At 38.0% G+C, this 26190-nt stretch overlaps 1 protein-coding gene across 1 annotated transcript in view; it reads left to right on the forward strand.

Annotated features, from left to right (window-relative positions):
- Positions 1-26190, forward strand: part of LOC120529580 (E3 ubiquitin-protein ligase HECW1-like) — a 471213-nt gene that overhangs the window by 88906 nt on the left and 356117 nt on the right. The window contains exon 3 of the mRNA XM_039753493.1: positions 14125-14449. Within this exon, the coding sequence (XP_039609427.1) occupies positions 14125-14449 (325 nt within the window). The remainder of the gene's footprint in view (positions 1-14124; positions 14450-26190) is intronic.

The following is a 26190-nucleotide window of genomic DNA, read 5'->3' on the forward strand; positions in this document are numbered from 1 at the left end:
AATTTCCGTAGCCACCCCAGGCCTGATTACTGCCACACCTGTTTCAATCAAGAAATCACTTAAATAGGAGCTGCCTGACACAGAGAAGTAGACCAAAAGCACCTCAAAAGCTAGACATCATGCCAAGATCCAAAGAAATTCAGGAACAAATGAGAACAGAAGTAATTGAGATCTATCAGTCTGGTAAAGGTTATAAAGCCATTTCTAAAGCTTTGGGACTCCAGCGAACCACAGTGAGAGCCATTATCCACAAATGGCAAAAACATGGAACAGTGGTGAACCTTCCCAGGAGTGGCCGGCCGACCAAAATTACCCCGACGACTCATCCGAGAGGTCACAAAAGACCCCAGGACAACGTCTAAAGAACTGCAGGCCTCACTTGCCTCAATTAAGGTCAGTGTTCACGACTCCACCATAAGAAAGAGACTGGGCAAAACGGCCTGCATGGCAGATTTCCCAAGACGCAAACCACTGTTAAGCAAAAAGAACATTAGGCTCGTCTCAATTTTGCTAAGAAACATCTCAATGATTGCCAAGACTTTTGGGAAAATACCTTGTGGACTGATGAGACAAAAGTTGAACTTTTGGAAGGCAAATGTCCGCTACATCTGGCATAAAAGGAACACAGCATTTCAGAAAAAGAACATCATACCAACAGTAAAATATGGTGGTGGTAGTGTGATGGTCTGGGGTTGTTTAGCTGCTTCAGGACCTGTAAGGCTTGCTGTGATAGATGGAACCATGAATTCTACTGTCTACCAAAAAATCCTGAAGGAGAATGTCCGGCCATCTGTTCGTCAACTCAAGCTGAAGCGATCTTGGGTGCTGCAACAGGAAAATGACCCAAAACACACCAGCAAATCCACCTCTGAATGGCTGAAGAAAAACAAAATGAAGACTTTGGAGTGGCCTAGTCAAAGTCCTGACCTGAATCCAATTGAGATGCTATGGCATGACCTTAAAAAGGCGGTTCATGCTAGAAAACCCTCAAATAAAGCTGAATTACAACAAATACAGAGCGCTGTAAAAGACTCATTGCAAGTTATCGCAAACGCTTGATTGCAGTTATTGCTGCTAAGGGTGGCCCAACCAGTTATTAGGTTCAGGGGGCAATTACTTTTCACACAGGGCCATGTAGGTTTGGATTTTTTTTTCTCCCTAAATAATAAAAACCATCATTTAAAAACTGCATTTTGTGTTTACTTGTGTTATATTTGACTAATGGTTAAATGTGTTTGATGATCAGAAACATTTTGTGTGACAAACATGCAAAAGAATAAGAAATCAGGAAGGGGGCAAATAGTTTTTCACACCACTGTACTTCCTCACTTGTGAAGACCTCAGAAAAATGGGAGTTTAGAGCATCTGCTATTTCACTGTATATATTTTTTTAATTCCCCTTTGCTATTCCTAATGCACTTCACCTCTCCCTTAACTGATCTTTTGCTACTAAAATACTGAATCTCTCTGGGTCATCTTTTGCTGTATCTGCAGTATTCCTCTTTAACGGTCTTTTAGCCTCCCTAATATCTTTCATAATGGTTGCCCTTATGTTATCATATGCCCTATGATTCACAATAGAGTTATCTGTCTTATGCATCTTATACAGCTATTTTTTTTAATTTCCCACTAATTCCAATTTTAGGTATGTACATGTAAAATGTTTTTAAACCTGTTTCACTTCTCCTTGACTGTCTCCACACTGAAAAGCTTATTAACAGTTTATCAACCTTAGAATTTGCCAGATCTATTCAAAATTTGCCCTACCAAAGTTAAACTTACCTGTATTATATTATGGTCAGTAGACCCCAGTGGTTCAATCACCTCTACACCATCAATTCTATCCTGATTATTACAAAATACTAAATCTAGACAAGCTTCACCCCATGTTGGTGCTTTAACATACTGTGTTAAAAACAGTGACTGATTACTTCTAAAAACTCCTGCTCTTGTGCTGCTCTACTTGCAAGGTTATCCCAGTTAATATTTGGGTAGTTAAAGCCCCCCATGACAGTAATATCTCCCTTTAAACTTACCTTTTTAATATTACTTAAAAGATGAAATTACTGTCGGCATTGGACAGTCTATAATACATTCCTAAAATAAGACCCTTTCCCTAAAGCTTTCCAGGTGAAGCCATATGTCCTCACTAAGTTGGGTCTCATTGTTCAGTTAAATAGAATTTGTATTTAAATTCTGTTTGACATAAACAGCAACCCCACCTCCTTTTCTGTTCTGTCTATCCTTCCTAAAATGGTGTATCCCTCTATGTTATACTCATCCCCATCTTTGTTATTTAGCCAGATTTCTGCTATTGCTGTAATATCATAATTATGCTCCTCTACATAGATCGCAAACTCACTTGTTTTATTTTTAATACTTCTAGCATTAAGGCAGAGTATTTTTAATGTGTTCCTCATTTTACTTTAACTTTTAAACATTGGGATAGAATATACTGTACATTATTATGCATTTTTACTATAAAACTATTGTTTGTTCCTCTATGTATAGTTCTAAACCTGGCCTGTCCAAAACTCCTAAACTTGGATTACCAATTTTATGTAATGGTAAAATATATTTGCATATCAATCATATGTTCTTCATCTAGGACAGCCTTTTTAAAAAGACTTGTAACTTATCTGAAGAAGTACAATGAAATCTTATTATGACCTCTTGCTTTTATATGTCAAGGAAGAGGTGTAATAGGAAGTGCCATGACTGGATTGGAAAATCTCTTTGTTGCCTTCATGAACTCCTTCTGTGGTGTTAAAATCCCTCTGATTCTAATTGATCTTCATGATCATGTGTTTGTGAATGCATTTCCAGTGTCTTCTTGCAACAGACAGAGCACTGGGTACCAGAACAAATGGCACAAATAAGAGATTAGGCAAATATTACAAAAGCAGTATGCGACAACAGTGTTTCTGTTACTCCTGGTACAGTATTTGGCATCATGATTCAACCCCTAGCTCTCTTGATATAAAAAAAAAAATGAAAAAGATAAATATTTCCAAAAAACACAAACAGAGATTACAACAAGACATTTTACCTTTGAAGGGGTATGAAGATTTGAACTTGTAATTGAACTTGAACTTTATTGCCAGGCAACAGTTTCTCCTGGTATTTCATATGTTCATAGATTTAAACACCACAATATACATGATAACAAAAGCATAAAACACAGATATATTAAACAATATATCAATGTAGATTTGCACTCCTGCCCAGTAATATATTAATCAAGTTCAAATAAACTTAATGTATACTAAATGAAGGAGTTTAAAAATCAGGAAAGACAGAGCTGTGTCAGAGACTGTGTTTAACTATAGTGACTATAGAAGGAAAGACAGACTGTTTACAGTATATGTCCTGTAGTTCTTGTCTTTGGTTACCAGTAATATTTCCTTGATGGTAATAACTGAAAGAAATGGTTGCCTGGCTTAGTGTAGTCTTTAGCGTCCTGATCCATGATACTGTATATACAGGACCTCAAATTACAAAAAATGCATTATCCCTCCTGGAAGGTATGAGATAGAAAGTGAGTGCAATTTCTTCTTCATAGTTTATCACTCTGTGGCAAAACTTAACACAAAAGGTATCAACTAACCTTAGATTCTTTTCTTAATGTGGGGTATGAAGAAATGTCAAGATCAACTGCTGTATATAATCTCCCCCCTGTCTGGGACTGCCTTTTATTTCCAAACATTTACTTTAAACTCAGTGTTTCCATCCAAGTGTCTAAGTGCCCATAAGTGACTGCAACAGGGCAGGGAATGGGCAATATGCACTTGGCTACACTAAATAATAATAATGCCCAAACATATACAATTACTTTTAAGCTTTTACTTGCAAATTATATTTATTTTTATTCGATCCAATAACAGCATATGCAAGGTGATACACCAAATCATACATCCCAGGTGCTTAAAATTTTTATTCAGTCCAAGCAGAAGTAGTAAGATGCTGATGACCATTCCACTCCAAGGTATATCATTTTCTTGCAGAATAAGTGTTTTCAAGGAAAGCAAGGACAGAGCCACTGAAAGCGAGCTCTTCAGCAGTTTTAAGACAGCAGCCGAGTGTGGGGAGAAAGGGGGTTCCTCTAGTATCAACACTGCCCTTCTCTCACCCAAATAGAACACATGCACACTGGTAGCACAGCATGTTCACATTAACTTTTGTATTTTCGCACAACACACGAAAATGCTTCTTTCATTGATATCATCAGAAAGCTCAGTCTTCTAAGATTCCCAGCTATGTAAGAAAAAATATAAAATAATATAAAATAAAAAAAAGTACATTACGTAGTGTTCCAAATTCCTCAGCATGCACTGCACTGCTATTCACTGACAAGACTGCAGACTGGGAAGCCAAAAGGCCATGTAACTGAGCAGTGCATCATGCTCTATTTTAATATTCAACTGCTTTTTCTATACTCGTGATGTGCTGTTTTGCCATTCCTGTACATTTCATGCAATTTTTTGTTTAAATTAGTAAATAGTAATTGTTTTCCTGCTAATGTGAACAATCTAGAAGCATCTCTAGCCAGGCATAAGTAGTAACAGATCCATGTAAAGGTATGGCCACTATATACTGTAAATAAAATTATTATTATTATTAGTAGTTGTAGTATTATTATTATGGTGTTTATTCATCAAATAAGCGCAAGGAGATAATTATTAAATGCAAATTTATTTAGTAATCACAAAATAACTTCCCCACAAAACCTTATTATACAGCTGTTTGGCCTTTGTGTTTTAAGTCAGCAGCAAATTTCTACAACACAAACTGGACATCAGTCTTCTTGAACAGTCTTCTTGAACTGTCAGAGGTAACTGTCCATGTATGTGCCCTTTTGGATTTCACTACCTCTGTTAGGACTGCCTCTTTTCCTTATTTTATTTATTAATTGAGTTTAATTAAAAGCAAATAACATTACATACAATCAAGTCAAACTTAACAAATTACAATTCAACCCCCACCCAAGAGAAAGAGAGGAAAGCCAACAACCAGAGCAATTTTTTAAAAGCAGCAAGAAGGAAGAGTGTCCTTTTCCCTGATATAGAGGCTTATTCTAAAATGTTAGTGATTAGTGTAAACTTTTAAAAAGTTTTGAAAGGATCCTCTAAGTGAGAATTTGTGTTTTTCCAATTTCAAATAGTATATAACAGTGATGGCGAACCTTTTAGAAACCGAGTGCCCAAACTGCAACCCAAAATCCATTTATTTATTGCAAAGTGCCAACGTGGCAATTTAACCTGAATACCACCTAAAACTGAACACCAGCAAAACCAAAGGAGCTGGTGGTGGATTTTAGGATGCCCAGGCCCCTCATGGACCCCGTGATCATCAGAGGTGACTGTGCAGAGGGTGCAGACCTATAAATACCTGGGAGTGCAGCTGGATGATAAATTGGACTGGACTGCCAATACTGATGGTCTGTGTAAGAGAGGACAGAGCCGACTATACTTCCTTAGAAGGCTGGCATCCTTCAACATCTGCAATAAGATGCTGCAGATGTTCTATCAGACAGTTGTGGCGAGCGCCCTCTTCTACATGGTGGTGTGCTGGGGAGGCAGCATAAAGAAGAAGAACACCTCTCGCCTGGACAAACTGGTGAGGAAGGCAGGCTCTATTGTAGGCGCAGAGCTGGACAGTTTGACATCCATGGCAGAGCGACGGGCACTGAGCAGGCTCCTGTCAATCATGGAGAATCCACTGCATCCACTGAACAGGATCATCTCCAGACAGAGGAGCAGCTTCAGCGACAGACTGCTGTCACCTTCCTGCTCCACTGACAGACTAAGGAGACCCCACACTATGCGACTCTTTGCTTCCACCCTGGTGGGGTAAACGTTAACATTATACAAAGTTATTGTCTGTTATACCTGCCTCACACTCTCCACCTTGCATTTTTTAACTTGCACTGCATTGTTATCACTCTTTAATTTAATATTGTTATTTATCAGTATGCTGCTGCTGTTGGAGTATATGAATTTCCCCTTGGGATTAATAAAGTATCTATCTATCTATCTATCTATCTATCTACTGAGCTTTTTGTTTAGAAAAGCAACTCATACATTAACATCTTTTGTCTTAAAATAAAACATAACAGAGCTTTCAATGATACCAACAACTTTTTGTTGAAAGGTAAAAGTTTGCATTTGGCGTGCTTTTGAAAAATGAATGTGATTTTTGCTGTTGTATGCATGCTGATAATTTGCCTAACCTTGGCTTATACTTTGTAAGTTTGAGAGCAACACATGCAGCACTAAGGTCATCTGTTAGTTTGTTTCTGGTGTCAGATTTGATTTAATTCAAAGCTGAAAACAGCTGCTCACAAGCATAAGATGTTCCAAACAAAGTAAGGAAAGCAATCCCTTCAAGTGCCTTCATTGACTTAAAATTATTTGGCAGAGAATTCCACACTTTAAGGATTTCATTTTCAGAACTAACTGTGCTGTCCTTTGTCATCCCTTCTATCTTCTTAAGTGTTTCCCGCAGGTCTTCCCCATTAACCTCCGTTCCTGTTTCCGTGTCCCCCAACTCTCTCTCCCTCTCTTTTCCCCTTTCCATCCGCCTCGTGCTTCTCTTCTATATTACGGGGTCGTGGATCAGATGTGGCGATTAGCAGCTCCCAGAAACAATTACAGATGCGGACGACTCCTCACCTGTGCACTTAAGCGAGGATCGCCCGCATCACAAAGCTCCCGGGAACTGCTCTGGCCACATTACCATAACCCCCTCTAAGCCGCGAGTGCGGTGATTATCTATTAAAACGGTCCTTTTCAATTCTGAGCTGTGGACCCGCTATACCACATCCCCTCCAACCCCACCGCGGGAATCACAAACTCAACAGGCTGCAGTCCGTGCCGCACCTTCACGCCGCATGTCAGCCGCCCGCCTTACCCCAGACAGGAGAGGGAGGAAGCGCTCCCATTGGGCTGCTGGGCAGAGGGGCGGGTGATGTGAGAATAGTCCTCCGGTGCGTGTGAGAGGGGGAGCTGGGAGGGGAGCAGCCCGGTCTCGCATCCCTCTGGCTTTATAGTAACGAACTCTGTGCTGGGGCGACGGCGCGCGTGCCCACAAACAGGGCTCTGAGTGCCCCATTTGGCACGCGTGCCATAGGTTCGCCACCACTGATATAGAACATTAGTTACCCACTGGCTTATAATAGGCAGGCTGGGATTCTTCTAGTTGAGCAAGAGAAGTCTAGGTGCTAGTAGCTAAAGGCAATTACAGTTTATTTGTCCTTCTCCACTTTAAGCCAAACTGGGAGTACACCAAACACAGATCTTAATGGGTAGGCATTCAAAGATTTTTGTCCAAAATGATGTTCATTTGGTGCATGCTCAAAACATGTGGCCCAGTGAGACTAGAGCTAGATTGCAATGTTCACTGATTGAATCCTGCCCTGGATATATTTTAGAAAATTTTAAATGAGATAAATGCATTCGACAAAATATTTTAAGTAGAATGATTGAGTGCTTTGCAAATATGCAACTTGAGTATATTCTGTGTATGGCTGCCTTCTACTGCTGTTCTGAAATATTAAGTGAAAGATACTTTCCCCATTGTACCCTGTGATCTTTGAAAGGAAGGGACTTTAAAATATTTTATATGTTGTAGAGATGCTACATGAGTCTTCAAGACTGATCAATATTTCTTCTGGAATAGAAATAGTGGGAGGAGAGGAACATTGGGCAAGTTCTGTTAAGCAAAATTTCTAATTTGAAAGCAGTGGAAAAATTGTGTTGATAAGAAGCTAAATTTGAAGCTTAACTGTTTGTTTGTAGGATGCAAAGACATTATGTGTGCACAAGTCTCTAATTGTTTTAATCCTGGACATTTTCCAAACATTAAATACCACATATGTTTAAGAGGGTGGATAAAGGTGGTTGTCATGTAGAGGTGCAACAGATAAGAGCTTCTCTGTCTTAAAGTGCTTCCTACATTGGTTCCATATTCTTAATGAGTGATGGACAATAGGATTATTAATGTACTGATGATAATTTGTATTTACTGGGGCACAGAGCATGAATATAAAAAAGAACTGAAAGATTTTAATTCTATTGCAGACCAAGCTTGTGTATATTCATCAGTTTGTGTTGATGTCCAGGTCTTTATTGCCTGTATATTTGCTGCCCAGTATTAAACTTTTAAAGTTAGGTAGTGCCATACCCCCTTCTACTTTAGGTCGTTGTAGGGTCGCCATTTGGATGCGTGGATGTTTCGAATTCCAAATAAATGTAGTTATGATTCAGTCTAATCTTAAAAAATTATTTGTTAATGTGCATGGGGATGCTTTGAATTAGAAAAAGAAGCTTGGGAATTATGTTCATCTTGACAGTGTTTTATTCTCCATGCTAATGTGAAATGGGGGTTAGAACATCTGTTCATGTCTTGTTTCATTTTTTCCATGCAGACAGCAAAATGTTGTTGAAAAGGTGCTTTATATTTACTTGTGTTTACCCCTAGATATTTAAACTGATCTGCTAAGATAAATGGGAGGATGTCCAGTCTAATATTGCGTGCTAGAGAATTCATTGGAGAAAGCACACTTTTATTCAAATTGATTTTGAATCCAAGAATGTTTTAAAAATCTGCTAGTGATTTTAGGACTGCTGGCATGGAATTTTGTGGGTTAGATACAGTATATGTAGTATCATATCATATGCATACGGTGATATTTTCTGTTAAAGTCCTTCTCTGAAAATCCCCTTTATCTATGATGCATCTTGAAAGTAAACAGCAAAAGGCTCAATGGCAATTGCAAAGAGCAATAGTGGTTGAAAGGGGCATGCTTATTAAGTACCATGTTCTAGTTTGAAGTAGTTTTGAAATAATGTTTTTAGTACAAACTGAAGCTTCTGGACTAGTATAGAGTAGTTTGATCCATACAGATGTGTTTGAGTCGAACCCAAATTTGTGCATTGTGGTGAATAGGTAGTCTAATTCAACCATATGAAATGCTTTTTTTCTGCATCCAAAGATAAGATCTCTGGAGTGTTAGATTTAATGGATGAATATATTATATTACACAAACATCAAAGATTAGAACCTAAGTGTCAACGTTTAATAAATCTGGTTTGGTCATGTAATGTTACAGAAGGAAGCACTTTCTCAGTCTTTCTGGCTAGAACTTTGGAGAGTATCTTAACGTCATTATTCGGGAATGAGATTGGTCAGTATGATAAACATTGTATTGTAGTGCAAGTTCTTAACTTTCTTAGGAAAAACGTTAATTAATGTTTGCTAAAAAGTTTGAGGTAGAATTTTGTCATCTGTAGCTTCTATAAACATTGTTAATAATAATGAAATTTTTTATAAAATTCCATGGAGTAGCTGTGTTGAAGCCATAATGGTTGAACAGGAATCACGTCTTACCTGGCTGCGAGGCCATAATGGAAGGACAGCATGGATGAAGGTACATCTCGGCTGAGATGATGTCTAGTTAGAATTCCTGTTTGGGACAAAGAATAATGGATGGACTTGGGGAGGTGACAGTGCTTCTCTAGCATGGTCCCAGGTTGGATACCAGCAGGGCTGTGTGGTACCTGTTGTTTTGAAGAGCAGCCCCTTTTGGGTCCCCTTTTTTGGGAAGCTTTCCAGTGACTTGGAAGTGCTTCTGCCATGCAATGCAATGGAACCGGAAGTACTCCATGAGTCCACATAAAATATGCCGTCTCACCTTGATCAGGGAGTCAGCATCAGGAGGAGGTGGATGACCAAGCATTACATGTATTTGTGTGTTTGCGGCTATGCCTACTGAAGATGTTAGTGTGTTATTAATAAAATAGAAAAAGAATATTAATGTTTGAGCAGTCACAAGCAATTTTGTCTAGAATTTATTATGTACAATACAAGCAGTGGGAAGTGTCACCTTTCTGTTTGATCTTGTAACTTTGCGCATGTTTTTGGGAAGGGCTGTGACTTGTGCAGGTTTTTTAAGGATCATTGCAAGATTGATTAGCACTTAATGTTTTATAAACATGCAAAAATACTGATAATAATCATTTAAATATTGAAAAGCAAGTAGAACTTGGAATATTAAATTCACCTGTTGTACATTTTTTTGTAATTGTAAATGGGGAAAAAAAGAGAAATGAAGTTGAGCTTAGCCCCATCTGTTATTCATTGATTGCCTTCTGCACACCACAATGCTCAACTGAGAAGTATTATGTAAAGTCTGATCTCTATACACCTAATCTGTTATCTGTTGTCCATCAGCTGAGCAATTATGACCACTTCTATTTGCATTTTTTAATTGTGATTTCTAAGTATGAATGAAGTACTCTTTGGAATCTGTGGGTGTGTGCATCTGCGGAGCTGTGTGGCTGTGGTGTGTTCAGTGTGGAGGTGAGCTGATTGCTTGTTAACATCCATAAGCAAACAGCTTGTCTGGTCCTCAGGGAACAATTAGGGCACCACACCCACGTGATGTAAAGAGAGCTGGAGGCGAGTGATAGGGGGATCAGGAAAGATAAAGACAATGATTGAAAGAGTGAAGCAGAAAGAAAGGATGAAGATTAAAGCAAATGGTAGGGATGATTGCACTGTGAAAGGGATGCCAGGATCAAGACAGTGCTGGTGGCATGGAGATAAGGCATAGTGGTTGGGGTGGAAACCTTGTGCAGAGAAGTGGAACCCCAGGGATAGAGTCTACTCCCATGGTTGCCAGGAAATGGTGGTAGGAGAAGGAAGCAGGGCTCATTGGGTTTCCACAAACACCGAGGGATAGTGGCGGGGATATGAGCTGGTAAAGATTGATCACAGCTTTCAAAGGGTGCCATCTGCTTCTGAGGAGACTTTAAGTGTTGGGCAGAAGAAACGTTGTTTCAGAAAGATGTACCGAGGCTTGTGATTCTTTTAATGGACCACTTCTGGCTGTATTCTAATCTGGATTTTAACTTGTGTTTGGAAATATTTATTTATTTATTAATTGATTTGAACCTCCACAAGCAATTTTTAAGTAATTTATGGCTTATTTATTAAGAGACTTTTTATTTGCACTGCACTTTGATTTGGATGCTGGCTTATTTATTGACTAGCAGAATACCCGCGCTTCGCAGCGGAGAAGTAGTGTGTTAAAGAAGTTATGAAAAAAGAAAAGGAAACATTTTAAAAATAACGTAAGGTGATTGTTAATGTAATTGTTTTGTCACTGATATGAGTGTTGCTGTCATATATATAGACACAGACACACACACATACATATATACAGTATATATACATATACATATATATGCATATATATATACATATACATATACATATATATACATATGCATATATAGCAAAATACCCGCGCTTTGCAGCAGAGAAGTAATGTGTTAAAGAAGTAATGAAAAAGAAAAGGAAACATTTTAATAATAATGTAACATGATTGACAATGTAATTGTTTTGTCATTGTCATGAGTGTTGCTGGCATATATATATATATATATATATATATAAGACACACATTTACATACACCTATATCTATCTATATCTGTATATCTATATCTATATATATATATATATATGTATATATATATCTATCTATCTATATATACAGAGTATATATATATATATATATATATATATATATATATATATATATATATATATATATATATATATATATATACACACACATATCTCCTTTGGGGTGTGCGGAGCTGTTGCTGGGGGTGCCAGAATCCACTGAGGAAGAAAAATTTAAAACATTATTTGTACAAAATCTTAATTTATCTATCCATTCCTAAATAATTAAATGGGCAGGCTATTTCGTATCAGTGCAATATGCTGCTTGTTAAAACGGATGACTCGTAATCTTACGTGCACTTAGTGCTGGGTGGGTATTATGAACTATCGTATTTGTTCAAGTTCTATTTAAATTTTAAATATAAGTAATTTTTATTTGGTCGACAGAAATATGTTTAGTAGGAATGAAAGTTAAATTTAATCATCATTGCATAAATTTTTCTTCACCATAGAAATTTACAGACTAAATCCAACTTCAATCCTACCAAAGATATTTCTGGCGACTAAATAGAACCTACTGTAGTATATCCAAATTCGAGCTATTGAGCTGTCGCCTGCCTGCCTGCGTCACCCTCGCTTCGCTCTTACTTTTTTTCCGTTCATTTAATCTTGGCTAGTCGCGGAAATATTATAACATGGAAGGAGGATTACACCGAGTATGGCTTTACCAAAACAATCATTGATGTCGAATAAAGTATCTATGATTCCTAAAGCTTAAATTGGTGATCTGGTTTTCTCGTTAACCTCATATTTTTTCATACTTCTTCCCAAACTGGGGTTGCGAGAGTAAAATGAATCATTAAGCGCTGATATATATATATTGAATATATTGAAATAGTTTTACTATCAAATAATGCAAACAGTACTCGGCACGTGCTTAGCCCTAATTCTAGGCTCATCAGGCAGTACACATGCACTGCACCCACTCTCGTGAATCGAACCTAAGACGTCAGCACTAAAGGTGAAGCCTCTCATGTTGCGCTATGGTGTGTGGGTCGTTTATTTGACAGTATTGTAGATCGGGGTGTATATATATATATATATATATATATATATATATATATATATATATATATATATATATATATATATATATATATAACTTTTGAGAATGCAACGTATAGTTTTGTCCAGGAGGAAAGCAATGTGGAGAGGCTGTGTGAAGGCAGCTACACAGAAAAAGCCGAGCGCCACACTCTGAATGTATTACTGGCATCACCGTTATACCCTCTGATCTCCCATTTGAATTGAAATGCCTCAAATTTCCAGTTCGCGATGACAATTAATAAGTCTCAGGGACACACCCTACAAAAGGTTGCCATTGATTTGAGGCAACATTGATTTTCTCAAACTTTTGAGAATGCAACGTATAGTTTTGTCCAGGAGGAAAGCAATTAATATGGTAGTATATGTCACTCGCTCGCTTCTTATTGTTTCGCTGCCTTCTCAATTATATAATGCATGTTTTTATAATGCATGTTTTCTTCAGCGCGTTTTGGAGCTCTTCCTGGTTTTCTACGTAGTGCGTTGACAGTCAGTTCACGTGATTACGTGGGAGGCGTGATGATGTCACACGAAACTCCGCCCCCCACGGAACTGGCTGAACTCCATTACAGTAAATGGAGAAAAATACCTTCCAGTTATGACCATTACGCATAGAATTTCGAAATGAAACCTTCCCAACTTTTGTAAGGAAGCTGTAAGGAATGAGCCTGCCAAATTTCAGCCTTCCACCCACACGGGAAGTTGGAGAATTAGTGATGAGTCAGTCAGTCAGTCAGTCAGTGAGTGAGTCAGTGAGGGCTTTGCCTTTTATTAGTATAGATTGAAATAAAAACACAATGCACATTTTGCACCTACCCTTGTTATGTTTTCTCATTCACCCTAGTTCATCTCATTTCATCACTATTGATGTTCATGTTTTACGAGATTATGCCAGCTGTGGGCAATTTAAACATCACAATCACTTACCTATTCATTGTTTGTGTGGAGTCTGCACATTCCCACCATTTATGTGTAAATGTTCATCTAGGTTCTTCTGTTTTTCTCCGATATTCCTGAAGATACATGTTATTTATTATAAATGTTGAAAAAGAACGGACCTTGAGATGGAGTGGAACCCTGTCCATGGCTATTTCCTGGTATGCCAGCCACTTAACCGTGAAATTACCTGAAATTCCCCACCGTTTGTCAGACCATGGGTGACTAGTGACTACTGGCACTAAGCTTTAGAGAACACTTCTGTTAAAAGCAGTTAACAGCAGATGAGTTTTTCTTTTAGAAATAACAGAAAAGCTTTCTTTCTTTGAGAACTATGAATAAAATCAGAAAACCAAAAGTGAGATTTCCAAGCTTTTCTGTTTTAAACTGGAAACTGCAATTCTCAGCATTTCCCAAATAAGCTCTCCCATTATGACCTTGAAATGAATTAAACAAGTTATACAGTATTATGGTATGATTTTTCAGATCCTGTGAGTAACATATAACATTTTTATATGTACAATAACTAGTTGTTTGCTTGTGGGTTATACAGTCACATAACCTTTTTCTGAATGCACTTTCTCTAATGGAAAATTTTCTCTTTTCTTTTGTTCCAGAACTTGTACCAGAACAGGTTTCTAGGCCTGGCAGCCATGGCATCTCCATCAAGGAGTTCTCAGAGCAGACGACGATGTAAGGAGCCAATGCGTTACAGTTACAACCCTGATCAATTTAATAATGTGGATGTTCGAAATGGCACCCATGAAGCTATTCCTATACCTCGGTCTAACAGTGATACAGACTTGGTAACATCAGACAGTCGATCTACTCTAATGGTCAGCAATTCATACTATGCTATTGGACAGTCACAGGATATCGTTATTTTTTGGGACATTAAGGAAGAAGTTGATGCTGGAGATTGGATTGGCATGTACCTTGTTGGTAAGTTGTTTATATAGCATCTCATTGACATTGTGATAAGCAAAATGTCTGATAAAAGATGCATTGATTTTCTAGTCCCTTCACCTTGAAAATTTGATTGTTATCAGTTATTATTTATATACTCATTTTTTACTTGCCTGGTACATTTAACATGTGTTTTACTAGGGTGACTAGTGTTTTTACCTTGAAGTTCAATTTATGAGTTCCGGTTTGGAAAAATGCACATGACCTTTTTTGAAAAGTAATGCATTACTTGAAATTGAGCTGTTTGCAAGACATGGGTTTCAGTTTGGTATAAACTGAGGAATTAGGAGGAGTTAGACACACTGAACCCTATAATTCACCAGAAATGAAAATTATCAGCTGGAGATCTCAAATATTTTAGTAATTCAAGTAATATTCTAAGAGTGTGTTATGAAATCTTAAAATGGCTGCTACAGACTGAAAATGTCAATGTGATATAAATTATTGTGAAAGGACTAGGAAATGAGGTCCTCCCTGCGTGGAGTTTGCATGTTTTCCCCGTGTCTGCTCCAGTTTCCTCCCATAGTCCAAAGACATGCAGGTTAGGTGCATTGGCGATTCTAAATTTTCCCTAGTGTGTGTTTGGTGTGTGTGTGTGTGTGCTCACCCTGTGGTGGGCTGGCACCCTGCCTGGGGTTTGTTTCCTGCCTTGCACCCTGTGTTGGCTGGGATTGGCTCCAGCAGACCCCCATGACCCTGTAGTTAGAATATAGCGGGTAGGATAATGGATAGATGAATGGACTAGGAAATGAAGGGTGACCTTTAAAGGAACGGGCAAACTTGGAGACAGAACTACTAGCAGAGGTCTGGTTACTAAAGAATAAAAAAAATGTAACAAACTAGACCAAAGGGCATGAACTAATTTGTGAATATTTAACAGAGCAGAAGTCAAAACCAAACTCATTTTAGAGAACTCTGTTCAAAAATAATCACAAGCACAAGCCAGAAATCTTTTGAGATTCCCCTAAATATTCACAAATTTATGATATTACACATCACATCATCATCAGTCACTTTGCAGCAGCCAGCATAGCAACTGGAATCCAACAATATTGCAGTTGTTGAAAAAAATGCAAATGGCAAAAATGGTTACCAAAATGTCACATGGTGATGTCATTGTCATAACAATAACAAATTTCTCAAAATGTAATGTCGGAAAATGTATCAAATGCCACATATACTGGAGATAGTTCACAAAAATGTATGATTTTTGGACTGTTGTTAATTTAAGGGTAGAAGTGCATTTAGCAGAATATCTTCAAAAATGATGTCAGACGTTACCTAGGAAAAGTTGCTGTTGTCAACACAGAAGGAGATCTTGATCAAAATTATGGATTTTCCAAAACTGAACATGGTGCTGAAGATCTGTCGAACCTTTATTCATATTTCAAAAATAGCAGTTTCCCTCATTTCTGTATTCTGTAGTAAAATGCCCAGGTGTAGCCCTACAATCTAGTAAAATGATTTAAATCATTATGTTGGGGGTGTGGTGCAATCGTAAATCTGTGTATCTGTGTTAACATGGTTTTTTATCCTTTAAGTCTTATAACTTGTGAGGTGGGGCTTGTTTTTTCAGCACATCCCACAGATGCTTGATTGAATTGAGACCCGGTGAATTTGGACACCAAGTCAGCACCTTGAACTCTTTGTCATGTTACTCAAAACCATTCCTGAACTATTTTTGCAGAGTGGAAGGAAGCATTATCCTTTTAAAAGAAGCCACTTCAATCAGGGTAATCCTTTGCCAAAAAAGGGTGTGTGTGGACTGCAACAATCTTAAGGTATAATAGGTGAGACAAAGAAATGTCCACATGAATGCCAGGGCTCAAGCAAAACATTACTCAAAGTATCACGTCTGCATATGGAAAATGTGTTTCTGTCTTCATAAATTGTTGGGTGGTGTCAGATTTTCACTTTTCATTTGTCATGTTTTGGATTTTATGTTTGGGTTTGGGAAATGTTTGGGTGAGGGGGGTGAAGTCCTCTATGGTGTTTCGAAGGCCGAGTTATACTTTTGAATTGGAGGCCCCCGTTGGGGTTGTGATCACCGCAGGCATACTTCTGTCCAGTGAGGATAAGAAAGTAGTGATAGAGATTGGAAATGTCATAATTCCTGATCTTAGGCCGCTATCTAGGCCATCATCACTGCTGTTTTTACAAAATTATTTTGTTTGTTCATCGGTTTTTAATTAAAAGCCTTTGTTTTCATTTCATATACTTGAGTTATTCCCAAATATTTAAGAAATCTGCACAACTAGAAGAAGTGTGAGAATGTCTAAACAGAATTTATTCACTCATCTTCATTTAAGAATTTTGGAAAAATAAGGGTTAAGTTTCAAGATTGAAATTTATTATTTAGTGATGTTTACACCTGAACCTTGAAAATAACAGATTATAAAAGCTAAATACTTTGTCAGTTACCTCCTTATGGTGTCAGTTTTTCTGAAAAGAGACAAAAGGTAGGATGTGATATACAAATCACCTTACATTTAAAGTATTGTCAATTAATTGTTATTCAGGCAGCTTGACTTGCTTTTTGCTAGGTGACTTTAGCGGCAAAGATTCGAAGAAATATGTTATACTTCATCGTAAAACATTCAGTTAGGATGGTTTTTGGTAAACACTGTGGACATGTTAGACCCGGACACTGACAGGCTGGCACAGAAAGTCTTCAATCACACACATTTATTTACAACCCACACCCCCCAAGACAACATACATACATAATCACCAACAAACATTTTCTTAGGACTCCTCTCTGCTTTTTCGACCGCCTTCAACTCCTCACTGGCAAGCTCCGTCCCTCTCCTACCCAACTCCGGCTCTCCAATTGTAGTGTGCTGGCACCTTTTATTCAGTCCCGTCGCAGGTGGCCCCTGATTAACATCCGGAAGCACTTCTGGGTGTGTCGGAAGTGCTGCAAGGGAATTCAGTCCTCCTTCTGGCAGCACTCCCAATTGTGGCGGAAGTGCTGAATATTCAAGTCCAGGAGCTATCCTGGCCATAGACATATATAGGTAGACGCCGCATTCACTGTGTTGCCCAGTCCACACGATATGTCAGCACATCTACCCTATTGCGAGTGGTAAAAGTGCCATTTAAACTAATACAGGTAGATGTGGAAACCGGGTTTTCTGATGAAAACACAATAACGTTTAAAACAGTATCGTTTACATACAACAGATTTTGGCAAATCGTTTACATGCAATTATTTATATCCATTTATACACTAATAATGGCACAGGGGTCTGCTGGAGCCAATCCCAGCCAACACAGGGCGCAAGGCAGGAACCAATCCCGGGCAGGGTGCCAACCTACCGCAGGACACATGCACCCACACCCCAAGCACACACTAGGGACAGTTTAGAATCGCAAATCCACATAGCCAGCATGTCTTTGGACTGTGGGAAGAAACCGGAGTACCCACAGGAAACACACGCAGACACGGGGAGAACATGCAAACTTCACGCAGGGAGGACCTGGGAAGCGAACCCGGGTCTCCTAACTGCGAGGCAGCAGCGCTACGACTGGGCCACTGTGCTGCCCTTATTAAATGATAATAATACTAATTATTATTATTATTATTATTAAATAATTCCTCCCATATAAGTAACATTTCTCAAACTGCTTTCTTCCATCTCCGAAACATTTCTAGACTTCGTCCTGTTGTTATGCAACACAGTACTGAAGTATCGGTTAATGCCCGAGTCACCTCATGTATAGATTACTGCTGCTATTCTATCTGGCATCCCACAAAAACGTATCCATTGCTTAAAACTTCTTCAAAATTCTGCTGCCAGGATAATAACCTGGTGTTCTAAATCCACTGAACACATCACACCGATTCTCCCTCAACTTCACTGGCTCTCTGTTAACTACAGAATACAATATGCAATATTGCTTTGAACATTTAAAGCTCTCCACAACCTCACTGATCTCCTCCAGACTGGCATTCCTCTCGCTCACTCAGATCCTCATCTGCAGCTTTACTTTCTATACCACACATCAAACTCTGTGCTATGGGAGCTTGAGCGTCTCTCCTAGTGCTCCTCAACTCAGGAATTCTCTTTTCTCTCATATACGTCAGCTTGATTCAGTAGCACATTTTAAAACTGCCCTCAAAACTTATCATTTCAAACTGGCATACCAGTTGTGAATTTTGCACTGTTACTGCCAGTAATCTTTGTTTGTTTGCTAATTATTGTTTTTTGATTTATCATTCTCATGTTTTAATTTTACTAATGTTGTTTAATTTTAAGTGCTGCTGCCTCCCAGTTAGGAGACCCGGGTTCGCTTCCCGGGTCCTCCCTGCGTGGAGTTTGCATGTTCTCCCCGTGTCTGCGTGGGTTTCCTTCGGGCGCTCCAGTTTCCTCCCACAGCCCAAAGACATGCAGGTTAGGTGGACTGACGATTCTAAATTGGCCCTAGTGTGTGCTTGTTGTGTGAGTGTGTTTGTGTGTGTCCTGCGGTGGGTTGGCACCCTGCCCGGGATTGCTTCCTGCCTTGTGGCCTGTGTTGGCTGGGATTGGCTCCAGCAGACCCTGTGTTCGGATTCAGCAGGTTGGAAAATGGATGGATGGATGGATGTTTAATTTTATTGTAAGGTGACCTTGAGTGCTAAGATTATAAAACAGGATTTTCTAATGGTCAAATATAACCAAAACAGTTATTCAACCTTACCTATGAAATGTAATCCCCCGGGATCTGGTTTTGAGCATACAGCAGTTTGTACAATCCCAAGCACCACATGTGTAAGGCATCTTTATCCATTACTTCACTCCACAGCAGTGCCACTCTCAATATGGTGGCGACGTTGACGTACAGCGTCTATTAATTCTATGTCTATGATCCAGGCGCCCCCTGGCGGTGGACACGGTGAAGCATAGGGCTGGATCCCCCATTTCAGTGGCCCCCGTACAACCCAGGGGTGCTGCCCCCTTGTGGCCCAGGGAAGACATTGCCTTCCTTCCGGTATTTCCTTACGTCCGGCATCCCGGTGGGGCAAGGTCCCTGGACACCTGTCACAACACACAAAAAGAAGCACACACATTTTGTACTTACACTACAAAGTTATCATTTAATTACTGCAATTTGTTTTGGGGAGACTCACCCCCAGATCAGTATTGTGCATTTATGTTTCCTGCTTTCTTCTATTTTAATATAAAGCTTGTAAACAGTATTTATCAAGTCTTATCTTTTCTTCAATTTGACATATTCTTGTGTTAAATTTTTTGTAAGTTGTGCGTGTGTATATGCCTTAAATATAGATGTTAAAGCCTTTTATTTCTTTCTTTTATACTTGGTTACTATAGGGTGATCATTAATAGAGTAAATATTGTACAGTACAAGACCTCTCTAGATCAGGACTCAAACTGAACCACTGGGTGAGGAAAAAGGAGATTAGGAAGGCAACCTTGAGGCAGAAAACAGCTATAAAGATTTAATGGTTTAAAGACTGTTTAAGAGTCAGCAAGACCCTTATCACTCCACAGAGGTATCTTAGTAGTGCAAAAAAAGGCTTAAATTTCACATGATGCTGTGAAGCATATAATAAGCAGTAAAACAGTACTGTTTTATGAAGAAATTTTTTTTGAGCTCACTACAAGAAAATTTTAAAAATAAAGTGTTTCATATGGTAAGACCAAACAGCACATCACTCAGCACACACCCTCTCTTATATAAAGCATGTAGGTGTCAGTGTCATGCTGTATATAGAGTAAACAGTGCAATAGAAGTCAAAGTAGACTGGTGTAATGATGTACACTTTCAGTGTTCCTCTTAAGTAGAGGAGCACGTTTTAAATGGCTCTTGGATAACTCATGTAGCTTCTTATCTTTTTTCACTTTTAACATTACAAAACCAGATAAATAAAGAATATTATGAGATACAAGGGGGCTTTGCCCCCTGCTCGCTTCACTCGCCAACCCCCGGGCCTGCGCTACACGCTAGCCTTTTTTGCCGTTCTGCTGGTAGCGTTTGGGGATGTGGATGTACAATTTAAACACATTGTTCTTTTCATGGGAATTGTTACATATGCATAATATACAGTGGTGCTGTAATATGTAATATTCAATCATTTTCCTTAATAAATAAATGACCAAGTATAATATTTTTGTCTTATTTGTTTAACTGGTTTTTCTTTTACTTTACTTTTAGGACTTGAGTGAAAATCTTATGTTTTAGGTCATATTTATGCAGAAATATAGAACATTCTAAAGGGTTCACAAACTTTCAAGCACCACTGTAGCTAACTATTTTACATTACAGCAAGTAATGAACCATATTAAAAAATAGTAAAATGTAATAATCTGAAAGGAAATTATTTTTCATGTTGCGTTAGAATTATTCATTGCATAATACGATTTCATTCTGTTTGGCTTTGAAATTAACACGAAAATACTTTTTATTTTTTTTTTATTTTTTTTTTTTTATTTATTAATTTTATTATAATCAATACATAGTAATCAAGTTTTACAAAAAAAAGAATTATGCTAAGAACAGATCGATCCCCACCCTTGAGAGAGAGAGCAAGCCAAATGGTGTAAAATTTAAGGCTTTAAAAATACCTAAATCAACAAATTCTCTGTGCTTTATAAACTCATTTCAAAATATTACTGATTAGATCCTGCCATGTTTTGAAAAAAGTCTGCACAGATCCTCTAACTGAGTATTTGATTTTTCCAATTTTAAATAATATAACACATCAGTTTCCCACTGACTTAAAGAGGAGAGTTTGGGTTCTTCCAGTTTATCAGAATAAGTCTGCGTGCCAACAGTGTAGTGAATGCAATCACAATTTGTTTGTCTTTCTCCACTTTAAGACCCTCTGGAAGAACCCCAAACACAGCTGTTAATGGGTTAGGAGGGATTGTGAGTCCAAGACTGTCTGAGAGGTAATTAAAAATTTTTGTCCAGAATAATGTTAATTTGGTGCAGGCCCAGAACATGTGACCTAGTGAGGCTGGGGCTTGGTTGCAACGTTAGCAGGTTGGATCATGCCCTGGAAACATTTTGGAGTTTTAGTCGAGACAGATGTGCTCGATATATAATTTTGAGTTGTATAATTGTATGCTTTGCGCATATGGAGCTTGAGTGAATTCTCTGCATTGCTACTTTCCACTCCTTTTCTGATATATTAATTGAGAGGTCATTTTCCCAGTGTCCTCTTGGATCTTTGAAAGGAAGGGATTGTAAAAGGATTTTATATATTGTAGAGATGGAGTCTAACTCCTTGAAATTGAGCAATAATTTTTCCAGCGTGGATGAGGGTGCAAGATGAGGAAAATCTGGAAGGTTCTGTTTAACAAAGTTCCTGATTTGAAGATAGTGAAAGAAATTTGTAGCTGGAATGTTAAATTTGGAATGTAATTGTTCATAGGATGCAAAGGCGTTGTCTATATAAAGATCTCTAAGCAAGTTAATTCCAAATTTTTCCAGATATTAAAAACTGCATATGTTTGTGAGGGTTGAAAGAGGTGGTTCTTTTGCAGGGTGCCACAGAAAGAAGCTTCTCCGTCTTAAAATGCTTTCTACATTGGTTCCAGATTCTAAGTGAGTGGAGCACAATTGGGTTATTAGTGTATTGCCGATAGCGTGTGTTTATTGGAGCACAAAGCAAGGAATACAAAGAAGTACTGCAGGATTTTACTTCTATTGCGGTCCATGCCTGTGTATGTTCTTCTATTTGTGTCCAGGTTCTTATCGACTGTATATTTGCCGCCCAGTAATAAAACTGGAAGTTAGGTAGAGCCATGCCACCTTCTGCCTTTTGTCTTTGTAGGGTCGCTCTTTTGATGCGTGGATGTTTAGAATTCCAAATAAATGAGGTTATTGTTGAATCTAATTGCTTAAAGAACGATTTATTAATGTATATTGGTATGTTTTGAAATAAAAAGGAGCTTAGGAAGAATATTCATCTTAACAGTGTTAATTCTTCCAGCTAGTGTGAGATGAAGGGTTGACCATCTATGCAAGTCTTGTTTAATTTTTTCCATGCAGGCACGAAATTTTGTTGATAAAGAGCTTTATGTTTACTTGTGATGTTTACCCGAGGTATTTAAACTGTTCTGCAATGATAAAAGGAAGGGTGTCTAATCTAATATTATATGCTTGCGAATTCACGGAAAGAGTACACTTTTATTCAGATTAATTCTGAGACCAGAGAGCTTTTGAAATTCTGTGAGTGCTGCTAAGACTGCAGGCACAGAATTTTCTGGGTCCGATATATACAGTACCATGTCATCTGCATATAATGAGATTTTCTGTTCCAGTCCTTCTCTGCTAATCCCCTTTATCTGATCAGTATTTCGACAATGTATTGCCAGTGGTTCAATGGCAATTGCAAACAGCAGTGGTGACAAAGGGCATCCTTGTCTTGTGCCACGTTCTAGTTTAAAGTAGTCTGAGCAAATGTTATTGATGCAAACTGAAGCTTCTGGGTTAGTATACAGTAATTTAATCCATGCACAAATGTTGGGCCAAACCCAAACTTCTCCAAAATAGTAAAAGGTATTTCCATTCAATCATGTCGAATGCTTTTCTGCATCCAATGATAATAATATTTCTGGGGTGTTTGATTTAGTTGGTGAGTATATTACATTAAACAGGCGTCGAAGATTTGAAGATAAGTGTCGGCCCCTAATAAATCCAGTTTGGTCTTGTGATATTACTGAGGGAGCACTTTCTCCATCCTTCTAGCTATGATTTTAGAGAGTATTTTAACGTCGTTATTCAGAAGTGAAATTGGTCTGTATGATGCACATTGTAATAAGTCCTTATTTTGTTTTGGAAAGACAGTGATTAGTGCTTGGCGAAAGGTTTGTGGAAGAGATTGGTTATCTCTGGCTTCTGTAAATGTTGCTAATAGGAGGGAGCTAGCTGAGCGGAGAATTTCTTGTAAAACTCTGCAGGGTAGCCATCAGGGCCTGCTGCTTTTCCACCTTGGAGTGACTTTATAGCATCCAGTAATTCTGATAATGACAGAGGTTTATCGAGTCCTCCACACTAAAAGCGTCAATTTGTGGTATCTGTAATTTATCCAGAAATGCATTAGATTGTATATTGTCTTCTTTAAACTCAGTAGTATATAGGGATTTATAGTAGTCTCTAAAAGTGTACATTATATTTTTGTGTTCGATGATTTTATCTCCATTCGTGTTAGTAATTACGAGATTGCGTTGCTACATCTTGCTTGTGAATTTGTTGCTAAAAGCTTATTAGCTTTCTCTCCATGTTCATAATAATGATGTCTGGATTTGTAAATTAGTTGTTCGGTTTCTTTAGTTGTCAAGAGGTTTAATTCTGAATGTAGAGCCTGCCTCCTCTTATGTAGAGTCTCGCTTGGTAGTCTGGCATGTTCTTCATCTATTTTAGTAATTTACTTTTTATCTCTGCTACTTTCTTGCGGATTTATTTCTGTGGGAAAGATATGAGATAATCTGTCCTCTTAAGAAGGCCTTAAGAGTTTCCCAGAGTATTCCTGCAGAGATCTCAGGGGATGTATTTGTCTCTAGAAAGAATTCAATTTGTTTGGATATAAATTCAGTACAATTCTCGTCAGCTAATAGAAGCGGATTGAGCGCCATCTGCGGGTGAGTGTATGGGGCTTAGTAATTTCAGCTCCAAGATCATCGGAGCATGGTCTGAAATAACAATAGCATCGTATTTACAAGATTTAATCTTAGGCAAGAAGTTATTATCTATAAAGAAGTAATCAATCCTTGAGTAGCAATGATGTACTGGTGAGTAGAAAGAATATGTTCTTGAATTTGGGTTTAAAACCTCCAGGGATCTGATAAGTTGTGATCAGTTATAAACTTTGTAATTATCTTTGCGGTGTTAGTTGCGTTCCCCTGTGGAGGAAGTCTTATCTAAAAGTGGATTTAGAACACAATTAAAGTCCCCAGCCATTATAAGTTTATGAGTGTTCAGATTGGGAATGGATGCAAATAAATTTTGTATAAATTCCTTATCATCAACATTAGGTGCATAAACATTTATCAAAATCATTTTACAGTTAGATAAGTCTCCCATGACCATCACATATCTCCCTTCAGGATCCAATACTACATCTGATGCTACAAATGGTACTGTTCTATGTATGAGAATTCCCACCCCTCTAGTTTTCTTTGTAAAACTAGAATGGAACATTTGGCCAGTCCAGTCTTTTGCAGCGGAACTGATCCTTACTTAGTAAGTGGGTTTCCTGTAAAAATACTATTTTAGCATTTAGACCTGTTAGGTGAGAAAGTACTTTCTTTCTCTTTAATTCGTGATTCAGGCCTTTAACATTCCAGCTTACGAAGTTAACTGTCCCATCATGGAGACACTGATTCTGAGTTTTTGGTGTCATATTATAGTCTTAACTGGAAGTGAAATAGTTTAGGTCTTAATTTCCTATTCCCCCAAGAGTTGTTGCCATGCAGCTTATTATTACGTTGATAGTTATAATTATAAAGATTGAGATGATAGATTAGATATAGATCAAGCCTGCTCTCTTTCTCTTCCCCCCTTAACCCCCACCCTCCCTTTTTGCCTCCCCAGGTGAGGCTAAAACCCACTTCATGCAGTCCCAGTCCTCTGACATACCCAGAGACAGAGCACGTCCAAAGCACATCAAGCCCCCATGCAGTGGCGCTTTAAGGTTAAAAGATAGAGATATCTGTTACCAATATAGTCTTTAAAAGAGGAAAAAGAAAAAAAGAAAAGAATTTTGCACTTAATATATACATATATATATATACATATATACATATATATATACATATACATATATATATATACATACATACATACATACATACATATAATCTTCATCAATTTTAGTGCATTAAGATGATATCCCCAGATAATAAACCCAGGTGATGGTGTTAAAGATGTGTCCAAAACAAGCATAACAAGTCTTAATGCAGTAATAGCAATAACAGCAAACCAAGGGTATGATATTGAACAGTCTCATTTAGGGTACACATGAAATAATTAGAAAAGAAAAAAGAGGAGGAAAACGTAATTAAGCACAATAAAACATAAACATTTAGCCCTAGTAATACTAAGTAATGATAAGTAATAAGTAAGTAATAATAATAATAAGTAATAATAAGAATATGAGAATATATGCTGATAAAAAACCCGTATTTTAAAACAAATAGATCAGACAGTAGATTATTAATCCTAGCTTTATCATTTACCGCCATGACTCACAATTATGTATCAGAATAGTTCCGGGATCAGCTTTCTTAACTCATTTTCTGCCTCCTCCTTGCTAGCGAAAACATAGAAATGACCCTGCCATTCCACTTTCAGTTTTGCGGATACAGGAGGCCGTATTTGACATTGGCTTGCCGTAGCAGCTGTTTAATATTATAGAAGGCTGCGTTTAATAGCTGTTGCTGGAGAGAAGTCAGGGAAGACGAATGTGGCAATCTTCATATATAATATCTTCCTTTTTTCCTGAGGAGTTCCATCACCTCTAACTTAAATGATAATCGTTCAAAACGAACTATAAAAGATCTTGGTCGGGGTCTGACGGTGTTTGATCCGCGTCTGCGTAAGCGCTGCTATCTCAGATTCTGCTTTAAAGTCGCCCCGATTATTTTAGAAAAAGTTCAGTTCGAATTTCACGGGTTTAAACTTTCTCGATTCTCCGGCAGGCCTTCAATTCTGACATTATACCTTCTATTCCCATCTTCTAAAGCAGCCAGTCTGTCTCCAAGTTTTTC

This window comes from Polypterus senegalus, chromosome 5, assembly GCF_016835505.1.
Source record: "Polypterus senegalus isolate Bchr_013 chromosome 5, ASM1683550v1, whole genome shotgun sequence".
NCBI classification, from domain to species: Eukaryota; Metazoa; Chordata; class Cladistia; order Polypteriformes; family Polypteridae; genus Polypterus; species Polypterus senegalus.